This window comes from Cariama cristata, unplaced genomic scaffold, assembly GCF_000690535.1.
Source record: "Cariama cristata isolate BGI_N322 unplaced genomic scaffold, ASM69053v1 scaffold35189, whole genome shotgun sequence".
NCBI classification, from domain to species: Eukaryota; Metazoa; Chordata; class Aves; order Cariamiformes; family Cariamidae; genus Cariama; species Cariama cristata.
This window is the reverse complement of record NW_009638037.1, coordinates 32538-46150: the sequence shown is the minus strand read 5'-3', so window position 1 is coordinate 46150 and position 13613 is coordinate 32538. Positions and strand designations below refer to the sequence as shown.

The following is a 13613-nucleotide window of genomic DNA, read 5'->3' as shown; positions in this document are numbered from 1 at the left end:
TGCTTCCACTGGGGAGCCCGTACAGAGCGGAGACTTCGCCCTGCGGATAGCTTAAGCTAAAACATGATGGGCTTTAAACACGAAACGGAAAGTATTACCGCAAAATATTAAAGTCATACCGTGTGGTTTGGGTGTCGTCAATTTTCATGTCGCTTTGCAAAAGTAAATACAATTTTTCCTGGCTTCACGGAAGAGGTCTTTGAGACCATATAATAGGATTTTTGCACAGAATTTGGGTTTAAGTTTTAAAAAAATCCAATCTTTTATGGCAAGCTTAAAATAACACTTTTTTTTTTCCCCTCTATTTATAGAATGCAACCAAAACAGCAGTGTAAAATTAGGGGAAAGCGATCAAAAGTCTTTTTTCTTAAGAAATCAAGAAAAAATACGTAGAAAGGCTTCTTCGTATGAAAAGTAAAGAATTTTAGAACTTAAGGGTGGATAAAGCAGAGCATGGTACGTTTCATTAGCCAGCACCAATAAATCCACAGAAAGCGGCGCAAGTGGCCAGCTCTTCCCCAGCCCAACTGGAAGTGAACTACTCGGAAAGCAGGTGGCCTTGGCAGACGCTAACTCCGCACTCGGGTTTCCCCAGCAGCGTGAGAGCGGTTTTGTTCTGCGCTCAGAGTTCAGGAGTGGAGCATCCAGTGTTTCTCTTGCTGGGCTGGCTCCGGAGAAGGTTGGGTGGGAGCAGGGATTACGTGTCTGAAATTAAAACGGATACTGCTGGGAAAGGAATGGGACCTTTAATAAACGGCCACTGAGTACCTCTGCCCTGATTGCAAGACCTTATTTTTGCTGGCACTTAAATAGAATACAGCATTTGGATGCATACGGTGCATTTTTTAAGCAGTAGTTCTGTTACCAAATGTAGAAAGTGTGACCAGAGGGCTTTGAGCACTCTGACTAGCGCATTCCAAGCCTAATGATTCATGCTTATGATTTAAAATTGAGACTGCAGGTTTGAAGTTCGGTTTCATATTAGTCTTTCTTGCAAGTGCCTTGCTGCGTTGTTTTTTAACATTTGAGGGAAGGGCTGGAGGTAGTAATGACAAGTAATTAAATGGGGTCACTGGATTTGACACTTATTTGAGCTGACAGAGCAGAATGGTGTTGCATAGCTGGCAGATTAGCAGTTCTCTATTAGATAATAGTTCTCTAGGGATTTATACCTGCTGGTAACTGCTGCTTTTATTTACCTAACGTGGATTCTATGTGAGTTCAGACAGGTGGGGGAGTCTGGTACTGATGCCCAACCTCCTACAAACCAGCAATCATAAGATTCTTGTCTAAGCTAATTAACGCAGGCTTTGTGGCACTGCCCGCATCTGAAGAAGTCCAGCTATTGAGATGCCATTACCTGAGTTCCTCTGTTATGAGCTGGTTGATCACCAGTTCTTGTTCCTTTCTCCCTGGAAAGTAGGTAAACTCAGGGTGGATTTTTCATTTCAGCCTTCGTACACCACAGGAACCATACATTGCTTCTGGGGCAGCCGCAACGGGGATGACAATTTGCCATATATGTCAGCGTTTAAGCAGGACTCTGGTATTTGCGTTTTGGTGAATGTTAGTGAGGTCAGTAGAACAGAAGTTAAGAGGAGCATAGGTCTTCTTACTCATCTGAACTCAGTTTTTTGAAGAATTGGAGAAAAAAAGCTTTTAACACCTGTATTTCTCCCTGGAGAGGAATCTCTCTCGCACCACGTATTTTGTTTTGAACTGAAGGGAGGTAGTTCCCACTGCATTGGGCTGTAGAACATTTCGATGCCCATTTGTTTTTAGGGCGCGAGTGAGCTATTTAACTTGTTCCATGCTTTCATAGAATCAGGCTTGTTCAGTCTAGAATATAATAATTTCTTGAAAATGTCTTGGGGGATCAGATTGAATTTCTACTGAAAGATCTAGTGGGTTTACCTTCCTTATCCTTAAGGGAAGAGTACTGAAGGAAATGTAGATAAGACTTCTGTTTGTTCTGTTGTCTTTCTGCAAAGTCATGCATAGGTGAAGGTCTTCAAAGGAGGAGATTAAACCGGAGATTAGACCGAGGAGCAGGGTGCCAGCCTGGCCTGCGGGAGCTGGGCACGGCCGGGTGCTCATCTGATGAAGTGCCTTGTGAAACGATGTTGTCAAGTTAGCTTGTTTCTATTTAAAATTTAGTATTTAATGGTGGTAATTTCTAATGTTCCTGGCAAATGAAGAGAAATGGCTCCCCTATGCGCCTTGTTGCTTTGCTTTGAATTTTGATGGGATTTTTGGATAACTGCTTTCATCATTTTACTCTACAGATGGCTTCAGTTTTGTTGTGTAGGAGTTTCTTGTGCCAGCCAGGGAAAGACTGAAAGAGTATTTTAAATAGGAAAACAAAAAAAGTTGGCACAGGGCTCAGGGAGGAAGGAGTACGTTTTGAGTGCTTTCAGTTGATCTTAAATTTACTTTCTTTCAATTAACTGGATTTTTTGGTTTTTTAATATGCAATTGTTAAAATTCAGCTTAAACAACAACATGCACACAGGTCTTGGAACTTCCTGAGACACTGAATACCATATGGCAGTTTTCTTCCTGAAAAAAATACTCTAATGCAGAGACTCCAGAGGTGTTTCTAGGGAATATGTGTAATATTTGGAGTAAAAAGCCAATCAAACTACACAGTTCTTGCTAGAATATTTTCCTTTCGAGGCCTGAGTGGGATGCCAGTAGCTAGTTAATTCTGGCTTTTCCTGGTGGCCCTCCCACATCTCCTGCCTTACCCCTAATACAATACAACCCTTTCCCTCCCATCAGAGCACCAGTGTTCTTTTTGATCATCTCTGTTAGGCATACGGCTTTCGTGCTGTTCAGAGGGCTTTGGAAACAAGGAATTTTTTTATTTTTTTAAACCCAGACTTTTAACAGAAAACATAAGTGAAATGGATAGCCACCAGAGACTTAGCCCCTAATTTGTTCTGGGTATTTGGTTTAATTTTGAGGTGAAATGTAGCTAGCTGACTTCCACTTTCTGAACCAGGAGTCCAGTTTCAAGCTCCTTTAACAATCCAAATCCAGTCACAAGCGATGCAGAAGATCTACGTTTGAGATGTGATCTGCAAGGTCAAAGGAGGGAAATTTCTCTCTGTGTATATTCAGAATGCTCAGATAGAAATACTGCAGCCTTTTGTCTTTAAAGAACAAAACAAAACCCGAACAGAGTATTCGTGTTTTGTATTTCAGTTCTACTGGACATAAAAACTGTGGCCACTGCCACAGTACTCCGAGAGTTGCACAACAGACACGTTAACACTTCTTTTATACCTGATTCTCAAGCTGGCCGTGAAACTGGCTTATTTCATTATGCATCTGAGTATTCGTAGAAGAATGTCCTTTACCTGCTTCCTATGTGAGTCTTTTGAGGTGGAAGGAGACTTCAGGAGATGGATGTTTGTGTCTGGCAAGGGTTGTAAAATAGAAAGACGTTCCTTTCCTTTCTGTTTTCTTCTTTCCAAGCTGGACATTACGAGCAGGAGAGGATTTTTTGGTGCCCAGCAGTCCAGAACTCTTTTAGCGGCAGCTGCTGCACTGCAGAATTGAAGCTGGGAGTTATCCCCTCCTCCTCTCCGCCCCACTCCTCCTCCCAGCCTCCGACTCGGACGGGCTCCGGGGTGAGCAGTGCCAGGCCAGCCGGCTGCTCCTCTGACTGTACTGCATCGCTGCCCAGCAGCCGGAGACCGCAGGGTGGGTTTTGGAGAGTTGAGTTTCAATGGCCACCCTGACTAGCGAGAAGCAAGGACCGCTTATACGGACAGCTCGTTTTTATCTTGTGCAGAGTCGGCTTTGTAGTGGGATGTTGAAATATGACACAATGCCTGTTTGTTTGCAATAGCTGCAACCCTCGTAGCAGAGATTCAAGTGGGAAACAGAGGGGGAATCCAGAGACAAACCAGCGGGGGAATTAGGAACTGTGACGCCGTGTCCTCTCTCCTGTGCCGGAGCAAGCAAAGGGAAGAGAGGTAGAGGAAAAAAGACTGAGCCTTGCAACCAGCCGTCACCCTGACGATGTGTCAGTCAAACACCCTGCAGGGACCAGATCTGCACACAGGGAAATGGTGAGATGCTATAAAGCTTTGTCTAACCCTCCACCCTCTTGCTACAACCTCCACAAAGTTAAAATTCATGTCCGGAGGCTGCGTTCAGGGACCGGCGTCAGCAGCAGCTGTGCCGGGGACCAGCACCCACAACTGGAGAGTCCAGGCCCGGCTGGCTCTGCCGGTGGTACACCAAATAGGAGAACTCGTTTCAGGTACTGTTCGGTATTTTCTGCTTTGCAGGAATGGTGACTGAAGGGAGAAACGAGGGAGGGAGGATGGGAGGGTTTCTGGGCAGAAGCAGCGACAGCCATCTGCAAAGCTTTTGTTTGGCCTAATTACTATAAAGCTCCTTATGCATTGAATTGGCAGAGAAGGGCATGCTGTTATATGACAAGGGGCATGAGGAGGCTTTCCCTCCTTTCCTTTCTACTCTCCATCACTAGGAGAACGGAAAAATGAGCGAGGGAGTGCTCTGAAACCAGGCCAAGGCAGTGAGAAGCCGGAGGGCTCCGGAGCGAGCTGCCAGGATGCGGCTCTGCAGGGATTGGTCCATGAGCAACTGCAGTGAGGGGGGCGGAGAGCGGCGGGAGGGGAACGGGGACCGGGAGCAGGACCTCCGTGCTCGGTGCTGGGAGCCCGGCCTCCGGCCCGCCAGCCCTCGAGCAGACCCGTGGGCTGGTGGGTGGTAAGGGTGGGAGGAAGAATGTGACGTGCCCCTTCCTATTCCCATGTTGAGTCAGTCCCACCTCCTGCTGAGAAGAAAGCCAGCTTTACCGCTGCTGAGATGGCACTTCAGGGTTTGGTTTGGTTTTGTTTTCCCTTTCATTGTGATGCAGACTATTCTCTGTTTTTTTATTTAATTCTTGGGGGGAAAGAAGTAGTGTTCACTGCAGAAGAAAAATCTCTGAGCCAAAAGCACCATCTTGCATCCCAAAGCGGTGACAGTTGTATCTGCCTGCGTGATATTTTAATCGTGATCCAAGTTTTGAAAAGAATGTGTTGACAAGAAAATTTCCTTTTAATTTCCCAGCTTCTTTCCATCTTGGGAAGACATACGCAGTTACTGTATAGTTCATCCTTCATACCGTATAATCCAGTGAGAGAGAGCGCAGTTCCGAGCAGGCAGAGCATACCCCTTCCAGTTTGCGTGCGCACACAGCTGTGTCGTGGCTGCAGGCGTATGGCCTTCAGCAGCGCGTGGGGAACAATCTCTAAGTCAGCGCCCAGAGGATTTGGGTATTGTGCCCTCAGGCAGGCAGACTTTCATTTGATGGTGTGACCTTGGAAATGCCAATGGTCTCTTCACGAGTAGAAGTCAAAGAATAAATGAGGACCTGAAGGGTCTCTCATCCAGCCCTCCTGCAAGGGTCTGAACCGAGGCCCATGATGTCCTCTGCTAAAAAGCTGAGCAGCTTTTCCCTCTGAGAGTTACAAGTGCAACTTCTCCCCATGGCCGTTTGTGCAAAATGAGTTTCCTCTCAGTCAGGAGATCCGTGTGACAAAACCCCATAGATGCAGTTGGTTATGAGGCAAAGGAGTTGGTTACTGGGCTGTGGAGACTAGATTATCTTGCAGCACTAGCAATGTTGGCTTTGTCCACGTGTTCTCTGTTCAGAACCAGGGTACCCGCTGAACGTTTTAAGACCTGGAAAGATGTCTTTTGGAATCAGTTATTTGTAAATTGTATTAATTAACTCGGGAGTGCCGCTCCTGTCGTTTCTCAAGTAAGTGCTTGTTTCCCAAAGTTAGTGAATGACCAACAGGTCTGTGTAAATTTGACTCCAACATCTTTTGTGATACAAAATACAACTTGAGGCACGATCTAGTCAAGATGCCTTCAACACGAGCCCTACCAGGGACCTCAGTTCATTAGGTTTCAAGGACTTCTTTCATCAGAATATCTGTTCTTTCCTTAAAATTGTCCCTCCATAGAGTTCTTATTAAAGTCCCAGCATCTCAGATTCTCAGCTTTCAGAGTATTGTTTGCTGTCTACTTTGACTGTCCAACAGCTGGAGCAGTCACAAGAAATGTTTTCTGGGGATGTAATCTGATATTTGGAAGAAGAAGCTTTGCTCTTTGTTATTTACACTGTAAACTATCATGTTATGTTTTTAGTTGGATGAACCAGCGGTGACTTTGTTTTCAAATGTCACCCGCAAGTGATCTTGCCTGTAATTGTTGAAGGTATCGTTCATAAAATGTGACCTGTGAGAGTGAACACCAGTTTTTGGACAGAGGCTTTTTCTTCTTTTTTTCTTTTTCTTTTTTTTTTCTTTTTTTTTGAGATAAACTGGTTTTCTATTTTGGGAAGGGGAAGAACTGATCAAAATAAAGGAGTAAAGATGTGCAGAATCAATGTTTAAGTAAAGATTAGCAGGAATAAATCATCCCCGGCTATCAGAAGCTGGTGGTTCTGAAGCGGAGATGGCTGACCCTCTTATGTTGTGTATGTAATCTTTCAGGTTGCAATTTCCCCAGCTGGCCCTGAGGCGAAGGTTGGGCCAGTTAAGCTGTATGTCTAGGCCTGCTCTGAAACTCCGTTCTTGGCCTCTGACTATTCTCTATTATCTTCTGCCTTTCGGTGCTCTTAAACCCTTGACCAGAGTGGGATGGAGGCCTATGAGCAGGGTAAGTGAGAGCAGGTCTCTCTTGCGCTTCGTGTGTGTTAGCTGTTTTGTACTGAAGGGAGCTGGCAGCAGCTGGGTGGAGAGATCCTTAATGTACAACAGGCTGATGATCCCTAGTATGAAAGCAGAGAGGTGCAATTCGTATTTCCCTTTAGTTTTTACTGTTCATAGTTGTGTTGACTAATTGCTTCACAAACAAGTGATTTCTTTTTTTTTTCAGTAGCAGAGAATTTCTTTAACAGTCAGGGCTCTGCCCAGGAAAATCAACAGAAACGTTTAAATTCAGTCAGCTCAAAGTATCGGGGCTAGGATAAGGCAGACCAAACCTCTTCGCAAGTTCCCTTTCCTGGCCACGTTGATAATGTCTCTTGCTTTCTGTCCTTTTTGCACGGCTAGGGTTTGTTCCTCAAGTTCTCCGGGCATTTGTAATCCCGCCTGTCCGAATGATCTGCAGTTCTCTGCTCTGACACCCTGGAGAGCAGGGTGTGTGTAAGAGGCCTTGCACACTGTTATTTTCCCCACAAATCATGCAATTTCAGAGTGCAACAACCACACAAGTATTTTGATTGAAAACTGCAACAAAATTGCCATTCTTAAGACTGACTTCATGGAACAGCTGTTCTGTTTGATCCCATCAACTTGAAAACCAGGCTCTTTTGAAGAGAAAGGGCTACTAGGAAATACCACTTTTGACAGTTTTTGTGATTTTACGGTTGTATCTCCATATTCTCAGTGTTTGTGGAAAACGGGGAAAAATTTCTTTTAGAGATTAACACTGTATAGGCATGTCAAATAAAATGGCAAGGCATTTTTTTCTTCAGTACTTCAGTTCATATAACTGAAGGTACTGTTCATTTAGAAATTTTTATCTGAAATAAGATTACGTCAGTGTTTTCTTTCTGAAATATTACTGTATGTGACGCAGGGCGGTGATTTGTGAGTGAAATGTTAATTCGCCGTATTTGATACAACGGATAGGCTCTCAGCCAGTGCGTGCTTCTGTTTGTGTTTATGGCTGTATTTTGCAAGACTTAGTTATGAAGGATATGATTAATACTGACAATAAATGATGACTCTCACTAAGACAAAGAAAAAACCCCGCAACTTTTAGTTGGGAGTTAAATGTAGCTGAGCTGTACTGTTCAAAAAAATTGTACCAGATTCAGCAGATCGCTTCTTCTTTTGCAAAACCAGTTTCAGAGGGTTCAGTTCCCTCGGTCCGCACACCCCCACTCCCCCGATTACATCATGGTCATGTGAGCTTTTGGGCTGATCCGAAGTACGGCAAACCCCAGGAGAGTTACCACTTCCCCTGCTGGAATTACCAACAGGAAGACACCGTCATCTGTCCAGTTAAATCAACAGCATGTACCTCTTGCCAACATTGTTTCGTTTGTTTTTCTTGCTCCTAAAAACTTATGCTTTGGTGTAAGTCCAAAGGTACATTTCTACAGGAATAAAGGCACTTTATACTCTTGCAATTAGCAACTCCCATTGTTGTGAGAGAAGGAGTAAGGCTGGTGTAAGTTTAGACCGGCGTAGCTGCGCCCACCCCGGTACGTTTCTTCGATTGTACCAGGATCATTAGAGCAGTCCAATACTGGGATGTGGAAACACCCTCCTCAGTAGGTGCATCGGAGAGGCATGTCGTCAGACACTGAGAAATTATTTTTCAATTTCCATTTGGTTAAACGCAAAAATGAGTATGTGGGTAATGTTAAGCCCTTCTGATGAGCGTTCTACTAGAATATTTGAAATTTGTCTTTTTTTCTGTAAGCCTCCCATTGGGCAGATTCCAGTAACTTGAATGTGGAGTTTCAGCCCACAGGGGGGTGGAGATTCTGGCTTTGGTATAAGGGTGTAGTAGGTTTCATCCTGTCCCTCATCTGCTCCCGTCAGAATGGAGGGAGTGAGGATGAAGTGCGGTGTTAATTTTTTGCTGACTTAAAGGTGACTTTGCATGTGGTGTAACCCACTGAATTCAAGGGAGTGGTTAGCAGCAACAGTTTGATCCTTTCTGTGTATGGGGAGAAGTAAGAGAAAGCCATCAGTGGGAAGAAGTGAATGACGCGGTGCCATTCTTGTGTAGGTTGCTCTGTACAAATCGGTACCAACTCGACTGCTCTCACGAGCCTGGGGTCGCCTGAACCAGGTGGAGCTGCCGACGTGGCTCCGGAAGCCTGTTTACAGCCTGTACATCTGGACGTTTGGAGTGAACATGAAGGAGGCAGCTGTTGAAGATCTGCATCACTACAGAAACCTCAGTGAATTCTTCCGCAGGAAGCTGAAACCACAAGCGCGGCCAGTCTGCTGTCTGCACAGTGTGGTGAGTAAAAGGAAATGAAGGCTTTACACTGCGCTACCGGCTTCCCCTCGCCCCCCAAAGGAACACCGCTGCTTTACGAGCAATGAATGAATTCCTAATGTGTTTTGGTTTTTTCTCTTTGCTGTAGATTAGTCCCTCTGATGGAAAGATCCTTAATTTTGGACAGGTTAAAAACTGTGAAGTGGAGCAAGTAAAAGGAGTTACTTATTCTCTGGAATCTTTCTTGGGACCTCGCATCTCTGCAGAGGAGCTGCAGTTTAGCCAGAGTGAGTTCTGCATTTATTCTGCTCTGCCCTTCCAGTGTAGTCAGAGATCATGAGCAAAGAGAGAACTTTTTTTTCCCCCCCCCCTTCTCTCTTTCTCACATTGTCAGGAACAAAAACAGGTCTGATTTTTATTTTGTTTTATTTCAGGATAAACATATCACTCTTTTAGTTTTTGTGTTTCTTACCAGTGGCTTTATGGCGTATTGCCTGGCTCATTCCAATTATCTGAATTTAACTGCTTGGTTCCTACAGCTGACTCCAAGCTCTGCCCCTGTAATGAGGCTGTAGCACTCCTGCTGTCAGACTGAAATGGGCCCAAGCCCCTGGGCGGCAAAAATTGTATAACCTACTCCGCAACCAGATTTATGCGCAAGCATTGTACTGCTAATGACTTGTGCCGTTACTGCCCTGCTGCACCTCGAGCACTGTCTCCAAGGCCTTGAGTTCTGATGAAAGCTGCACATTTTGCTAAACTGTTGAGGGGACTGGAGAGACTTGAGTTCTGCAAACAGTAGGGTTATTTTCAACGTCAGCACAAATGCAACTAATGCATTTTATAAAACGTAGAGACCCTTCACAAATTCTGTTCTTAAAAGGGTAGCTTTAACAAAAATTCTGTTTCACTGAATTTCAGTTTCTGCTTTTCTGTTTAGGGAAGGGCAAACTCCAAAATGATTAAAACAATACAGGATCCAATGTTGTTGTAAAGGGAAAAGAACTTTGAAATATTGCATTCCTGGATGAAGTGTATCTTTTTTGTAGTCTCAGCAATACGCGTGAGCTGCATTAAGTCCTCTGCTGTTAGCACTGGTTCTGACGTAGACTGCTCAGCTATGGTAGAGGACTCTGTGAAGAGTATCCTGAATCCCTTTTTTTTTTCCATGGTTTCTTTGCAGCCCCACTTGGTAACTCGTTTCAGCAACAACTAGTCACAAAGGAGGGGAATGAGCTCTATCATTGTGTGATCTACCTTGCACCAGGGGATTATCACTGCTTCCACTCGCCCACTGACTGGAGGGTGTCACACCGACGTCATTTCCCAGGTGGGTTTCTGTTCCCAGAAAACGAATGCTGTGGAGGGAAGCACTGGTATGGGCCTCTGCTGAACGAGACACGCCAGTGGAGCACTTGTACACTCGTGTGATAGATAATGGTAGAAAACTGATTTGTCACAAATGATAATGAATTTTATAGTAGTATAGTTTATCAGAATGAATCACATAAATGGTGAAAACAGTACTATTGTATTCAGGCTGTTTAAATTCTTTGAAATAACTGTTGATGCATGCTGACCTGACTTGTTCCCAAACACAATTTGTTCAGTTTGCACCTGAAATACAGGCAGTTCTGCAGATCAGACCAAACAGTAGCCTAAAATATGGTCTCTTCCTGTGCTTGGCAAAGAAGATGCAACTAAACAGTTATGCTACTGGGGCTGGGATCGGATGTTTTTGTTCTCCTCTTTGCAGGTCACCATAGTCTAGTTCAGTAGATAACAAAACTTTTACTTCTTGGTATCTAGCAAAAAAACCAAGTACTTGGATTTGGTTTCAAACACTGTGAGAGACAGACAAGGACCTGCCACAAGGTTTGAGAAATCTGTCAAGCTCCAGACTGAAGCTAGGCCTTGATTGAAACAAAGGAGCATTGGTGAAATGCTGCTATCGGATTCAGTGCAGCAAAGCGGATGCATTTTATAGCTAAAAATGTGGGTAGTGAATATACCTTACTAAATTACTTTAAGGTCTGTGTAGGGATTTACATTTTTGAGGTTGTTCTGTAATAAACTTTTGTTTCACCGATTCACATTATTAGTACTTCCTGGTCAGCTGTAGCTAGCTAGCTCCGTGGTTTTCAGCCACAGCCTCAGTAACCACTTTTATGCATTTACCAATGAGAACTGGAAGGGGCTGCTCACGTGCACTGGGTAGTTAACCAGTGAAACCTGTTCCTAAGCTGTAAAAAGCTTCTTTAGCTTCCTTTTAGTAGCCTGTAGCCTGTTGTTAGATGGATCTTATGTGCTTATTAGAAGGCTTCTTCCAATTCTATCAGGGCTGAGACTAGAGACTAGCTCTGCCTTTGTCCTTACCCTGCTCTCTCTTCAGGGCCTGTCAGATGACAATTAACAGTAGTTGTCATTTGTGAATGAGTAGCTGATGCTAGTGTGAAGTTGCTTGGTTACATCTTTGTTAGAGGAATAGCATCGGGTAGTGTGGAAGCGAGTCCCTGCCACCTCCGTGTGGTGACAGAGGAGCAGGTAGGACTGATGCTAGAACAGGCTTCAGCAATGGCAGATATTTTGAAGGGGACTCCCTCCCCAGACTTTGCTCCTACTTTAATGGCAGGCCTTCGCTGTCTGGAAATGCAGTCGAGCTGAGGCTGTAGATGGGAGTAAGTGAAAGCCAAGGGAGGCAGGGGGTACCCATCAGCCTGAAAAGAACCATTTCCAGGGGTGAAAATACAAACCCTTCGCTCTTTACCAGAGAGAACCGTAGATGGGGCTCCAGATTGTGTTCAAGCCTTGCAGCGAAGGATGAGCATGGTCTTTAGTTCCCCTGTGATTCTGCTAAGAAGAATGCAAAGTAATACGAGCCTTACCTGAGGGCGTTGATCTTTCTGGACAGAAGACTAAAGATTATACCTCTCTATGACCCTTTGTTTTTACTACAGCCTTGTCTTTCATTCACTCTGCCTAGCATTTGCCTCTCTTCCCACAAATCAGTGACAGAATTGTTTACTGGATCAGCTACAGTGACATTGAAAATACCATTTAGATAGCATTACAATACTGCTACAGACCAGGCAACTTTTAACTTGCATATTTGCTCACTGTTGCAGGCTCTCTGATGTCTGTGAATCCTGGAGTTGCTCGCTGGATCAAGGAACTGTTCTGCCACAATGAACGAGTTGTCCTTACAGGGGACTGGAAACATGGCTTTTTCTCTTTGACGGCTGTAGGAGCAACAAATGTGGGCTCTATCCGCATCTACTTTGATCAGGTGAGCAAGATTAGTAGTGGGCAGCTTTCTGGTTTTGGTGGTTGAGGTTGGTACAGTATAATAAAACAAAATGACAAAAAATTGTTAAAAAAAATCTTATTACCCTGAAATTAAGGTGTTTTACAATACTGATGTTAAAGGGAGTAATCTCCAGTATTAGACGACTTTTTTTTTTTTTTTTTTTAAATATTCCTGTTGCACTTTTGAATTGTAAGTAAGTTCCTGCATTGAAAATGCCTGGATATCCACAGTCTACAGCTATGCTAATGAATAATAGAGAGTTCTGAAATCCTCGAGTAACGGTTTCTTCCTTCCCTGTACAGGACTTGCATACCAACAGTCCATGTTACTCTAAAGGTTCCTACAACGACTTCAGCTTCATATCCAACAACAACAAGGAGGGAATCCCCATGAGGAAAGGGGAACATTTAGGGGAATTTAACTTAGGCTCTACAATTGTACTGATCTTTGAGGCACCCAAGGACTTCAAATTCCACCTCAAAGCCGGACAGAAAATCCGCTTTGGAGAAGCACTGGGCTCTCTATAGAAACTCAGCAAGAAGGTTTTCTATACAAAGGGACTCTGGTCACACCACTGAGTGTTTCACTTCACAAGTATGTATCTGTCACTCAGCAGGACCTGGGTGAGGAAAAGAGAAGATGTCATAGCTACGTTAAACTTGATGGTATTTGGTCTACATTTACGTGCTGCTGAATGCAGAGAGAGAATTGAATGACCACGTATGTATTGGGTACAGCTGCCTTTAAAGATGTTGGCCACAGAGGTTTCTGCCCCACCTTGTGCCTGTAGTCTTTCCTGTTCTCCCCTCGGTGTGCCACAGGATCAGTTTGTTCTTGGAGCCTCCAAGTCCATTGTAAGCCTTCCTAGGCAGTGGAGGTGCAATGGGGAAGGGTGGAGGTAGAGATCAGCTGTACTTCAGGGGACAGTGACAGGCTCAGTCAGACCGTGTACCTCATAGCTGCAATATCTCTTTTTCAGACCTTGAGTAAAGAATGTGTTCTCATATTTATTTTATTCTAAGACACTGCTGAAGTTCTTCTGTAAAGGCAGCCTGTGAAGGCATAGAGTGCCAAACAGTTAAGTTGGCTCATATGGCTTCACAGTCCAAACTAAGCAAAACGTACAACAGACAGCATCAGTACAATAAATTGTGCTCATCCAGGTTTTTTACTGTTAGACAACTTTAATTCTCTTACCTGACATTGTCCCTTTAAAAACAGACTTTGCACTGTATTTTAAACCTGAAAACACTGTGTCTACATTCCATATGATGAAACTGGTCATCTTGGGCTTTTTTTAAAAAAACAAACA

At 44.1% G+C, this 13613-nt stretch overlaps 1 protein-coding gene across 2 annotated transcripts; it reads left to right on the top strand.

Annotated features, from left to right (window-relative positions):
- Nucleotides 1-3620: 3620 nt before the first annotated feature.
- On the top strand, nt 3621-13135 carry PISD (phosphatidylserine decarboxylase). Of its 2 annotated transcripts, none has more exons than XM_009708570.1 (7): nt 3621-4273; nt 6525-6690; nt 8779-9015; nt 9143-9281; nt 10178-10324; nt 12120-12280; nt 12604-13135. In XM_009708570.1, exons 1-7 carry the CDS (start codon nt 4077-4079, stop codon nt 12826-12828), a joined length of 1272 nt encoding a protein of 423 aa, XP_009706872.1. In that variant the 5' UTR covers nt 3621-4076; the 3' UTR covers nt 12829-13135. The 2 variants fall into 2 exon arrangements, with proteins under 2 accessions (XP_009706872.1, XP_009706873.1); XM_009708571.1 differs by having other exon boundaries at nt 3873-4079.
- Nucleotides 13136-13613: the final 478 nt, after the last annotated feature.